This window comes from Sinocyclocheilus rhinocerous, unplaced genomic scaffold, assembly GCF_001515625.1.
Source record: "Sinocyclocheilus rhinocerous isolate Xijiao unplaced genomic scaffold, SAMN03320098_v1.1 scaffold263, whole genome shotgun sequence".
In the NCBI taxonomy this organism is placed as follows: Eukaryota; Metazoa; Chordata; class Actinopteri; order Cypriniformes; family Cyprinidae; genus Sinocyclocheilus; species Sinocyclocheilus rhinocerous.
In genome coordinates, this window is record NW_015645086.1 from 509480 (window position 1) to 514001 (window position 4522).

Here is a 4522-nt window from a genome sequence, read left to right on the forward strand (position 1 = left end):
TCCTCATTTGTAAGTCGCTTTGGATAAAAGCGTCTGCTAAATGACTAAATGTAAATGTAAATATATATATATATATATATATATATAAATGTATACATACACATATATTCATTTTTTTACCTTTTCACCCCAATGTCAAAAAAAGAAAGAAAGATATTTTAATTTCATTTGAATAAATTAATTATTATAACAGTTTAATAAATTTATAGGTACAATTTAGACCATTTTGTCCCCAAATTCTCATTACAGTAAAAAGCTCTGAACATTAAGTGCTTTTTTGTAGATCCAGGTATTGTCAAATATTATATATCACTTATGATATTAATTACATTACAACCACTGTTATATATTTATTTTCTTATCTTTTTCTTTTCTTTTTTTGTTGAATATGACCTGACTTGTTTTTAAAAAGTTTCTTTAAATCATACCACATAACACAGCTGCTCAGCCATTTAGCTATTCACAGATGTATGTTTGTGTTTTGGGATTTTTAATGCAGCCCAGTTTGGTCTTGTTTCTTGTTTTTGGACATTAATTTACCCATCAGACACATATGTGGGGATGAATGGCTATCTGTGTGATTAAGCCTCTGCTGAAAGCAGGGTGGTCTGACCTATAGACACGGATAAACATAACTTATCCAGCTGACGTCATTACTGACACTGGATAATACTGCTTATACACATGCGGTGGACTTTAAAAAAAAAAAGATTTTTAAAAGCTATTTATCTTACTAATGTAAATTCTCTGTTTTTACTGTCACTCTCTTTCTCTCACTGTGGCTGTCTTACAGACAACAGTAATAGAGTACGTCAAACCGTCAGATCTGAAGAAGGACATGAATGAGACCTTTAAGGAAAAATTCCCCCACATCAAACTCACACTGAGCAAAATCAGAAGGTACACTGACATTTTAAATGTTATTTTATATCAGTAACTGTTTACATGCAAAGGAATATTCCTATGTTAATCAGAATATGGTGATGTTATGTACACTGAAAAAAAAAAACCTGTTGGATTAACATAAAAAAAATATGTACGCAATAACCGGATTAAACCAAACTTTTTCAAAAGACAGCTTAAAACCTTATGAAAACTAACTGAATAAAGTACAGTTACACTTTAAAGTACTTAAGTTACATTTGTGCACGAATATGACTATGGACTTTTGTCGTCGTTGTCATCTGTTCTCTTTATGTCTCCCGACATCTCTGTCCTTCCCTCTCTTCATCAGTTTGAAGAGAGAAATCCGTTCAGTGGGAGAGGAGTCTTCTTTGCAGCCGGTCACCATAGCCATGGCATTTGTGTACTTCGAGAAGCTGGTCCTACAGGGGCGTCTCAACAAGCAGAACAGGAAGCTGGTGGCGGCTGCGTGCCTCCTACTCGCCGCCAAGATCAGCAGCGACCTGAAGAAACAAGAGGTCAAACAACTGATTGACGTGAGTGATGCTCTGACACACATTCTAGTCAACACACATACACTACAGTTCAAAAGTTTGGAGTTGGGAAGATTAGTCTCTTCTGCTCACCAAGGCTGCGTTTATTTAATGAGAAAGATTAGTAATATTGTGAATTATTTTTACAATTTAAAACGACTTTTGTATTTGAATATATTTTAAAATGTAATTTATTCCTGTGATGCAAAGCTGAATTTTCAGCATCATTCCTCCAGTCTTCAGAGTCACATGATCCTTCAGAAATCATTCTAATATGCTGATTTGATGCTCATGAAACATTCTAATTATCATTGTTGAAAACTGTTGTGCTGCTTCATATTTTAGTGGAAACTGTGAGCAAAATAAAAAACTGGATTCTTTGATGAATATAAAGTTCAAAAGAACAGCATTTATTTGATCAATTTACTGCCTCCTTGCTGGATAAAAGTCAAATTTCCTACTGACCTCAAACTTTTGAATGGACTTGTACAAGCATTTAATAGAGCAAAATAAATAGAGATGAAATGCTATATTGGCCAAGACAATTAATTGGTTGGTGTGTTAAAATTTTCATATGTTAAGTAAAAGTGTCAGGCCAAAATGCACTCACCCTGTCAAAGTTGTCAGTGTTTGTATATCTATCTATATCTAATGTATATCTATTTGTTTTTCTTTGTCCCCAGAAATTGGAGGAGAGGTTCCGGATTAGTCGTCGGGAGCTGATTGTTGTCGAGTTCACCATCTTGGTGGCTCTAGAAATGGCACTTTACCTACCGGAGAGTAAAGTCATGCCCCACTACTGCAGGCTGGTGCAGCAGACCTGACGTGGGTAGAGCGGAGGCTCAGGGCCGTCGTCAATATGCAGATGAGATGCGTAAAGCAGCCGAAAGTGTGGGACTCTGCGTTCCCGCCATTGCAGTTTGAGGTATCAGAGTGAATACACATCAACACGAAGCTCTAAGGAAGAACTGACGTTCCAAATTATGCTTTTTATAGCAATCTGGCCAGCGGCATTTTTTATTTTTTTCATGGCTGTCTGTTTTTGTGACCACCATGGGAATACTGCTGAGAAAAACAGCACGGATCTTCTTTTATTGAAAACTGAAGGATTTAACACTCAAACGTCAAGGGAAGAGTTTAACTCCTAAAATGTACAAGTGTGCATGCATGTTTTTAACATTCCGTATCTATTTACCAAAAATAACTTTTATTTAATTTAGACCTGTCCTTTTGTATAGAACAACCTAGCATTCACTGTAACACTAAAGCACTTTAATATATATATATATATATATATATATATATATATATATATATATATATATATTTTTTATGTAAATTTTATATATAAAGGGTGTGTGTTTGCGTGTGTATGAGAGTCCGAGAGAGCGCGGGAGATACATTTATGGTGCAGAACTGAAACAACAACAACACCACAAGTACATATAAAATTATCATATTTAGTTATAATTATCATATATAACATATTTTAAGTTTAAGTACAATTTGTTTAAATAACGTTTAACATAATTTTACCGTAAATGTTTTATTATTTTATTTCATTTTATTATTTTCTTTCTCCATGTTTAACACATGCTTTTATTTATTGGAATTTCAAAATACGATTTGAAATATAAGGTTTGTGCTGAACCAATTATTGCAAGAATTAAGGAGACATAACACACACAGTTTCACCCAATCTCATGTTAATCTTGGGTACCTATAGAGTAGTATTGCATCCTTCATATCTCCAAACAGTCTTTAGTTTTATCATATTTTCAAGAAATTCCACCCTTCATGACACCCTTCATACAGGGCCATACTCGACAGAAAACTTTCCGAAACTTTTACAAACCCTGAAGGGGTGTATTTGCCACAGAAATACTCTGTCATATGTCCAACTCATTTTTTGAGACTTTGGTCATGTTTATCATAAGAATCCAACTCTTTATCTGTGTAAATAAGTCAGAATGCATGAAATAGCATTAGACCTGCCCTTTAACTAATTGTTTTTATTATCAAATTGGAAATACTTGATTCTGTTTTGCGACATATATATATATATATATATATATATATATATACATTTTTCATGTAAACCTTATGCAATAATAATATAGTCATTAGCACATATTATATAATATACAGTATATGCACTTACATACTTACTCAGAAAGTGTTATTGACTGACTGACTAAATCTACCTTAGTATTCAAACCTAGTATGTTCATTGTCATTGATAAGGCTTGATTGTACTGTGAATAGTGCTCTATATTAGAGCTGATTTCAAGAAAAGCACATTTTCAGTGCTGCCGTGGTGTTCTCACTTTTTCTTTTTTTTTATAGAATAAAAAAAATAGTTCTTTTTTTAATTCCACAGAAGAAAGTCATGATGTAAATGTGTAAAAGATGACAGATTTTTTTTATTTTTAGGTGAACTATTCTTTTAAGATGTCATCATGGCATTATATAATCCATTTAAAAGTATTTTTTGAAAGAAATGTATACTTTTATTCAACAAGGTTGCATTAAATTGATCAAAAGTGATAAAGACATTTATAATCTTACAAAAGATTTCTATTTCCAACAAATCCTGTTCTTTTGAACTTTCTTTCAGAATAGAATCCTGAAGAAAGGTAGAACACAAAATCAAAAAGCAGCAATTGTTTTCGACATTGATGATAATAAGAAATGTTTGTTGAGATTTAGAATCATTTCTGTAGGATCATGTGCCCTGCATTGCAGGAATAAATTCCATTTAAAAATATAATAGAAGAAACAAGAGAATAGAAAACAGTTATTTTAAATTGTAAAATATTTCACAATATTACTGTTTTTGTTGTATTTTTAATCAAATCAATGCAGCCTTGGTGAACACATATATATGCTAATGTCACTGTTTATTCATTAATTGCAAACAAAAAACATTTTGTTTTCTGTCTCAATTTCTCATTTACAACTAGTAACATGACCATGTGGCATACTGTATCATGATTTATCCGAAATGTTTTCCAGCACCCACAATCTATACAATATTTTAGATGCTTTTTGTTCCATTTACTCACAAAACATCCCTTTCTCAATTT

The 4522-nt window shown here is 32.4% G+C and overlaps 1 protein-coding gene across 1 annotated transcript in view; it reads left to right on the plus strand.

The window, feature by feature from the left end:
- Positions 1-2694, plus strand: part of cables2b (Cdk5 and Abl enzyme substrate 2b) — a 23808-nt gene extending 21114 nt beyond the window's left edge. The window contains exons 7-9 of the mRNA XM_016509085.1: positions 794-900; positions 1235-1439; positions 2120-2694. Coding sequence (XP_016364571.1) covers positions 794-900; positions 1235-1439; positions 2120-2260 — 453 coding nt within the window. The 3' untranslated portion in view covers positions 2261-2694. The remainder of the gene's footprint in view (positions 1-793; positions 901-1234; positions 1440-2119) is intronic.
- Positions 2695-4522: the final 1828 nt, after the last annotated feature.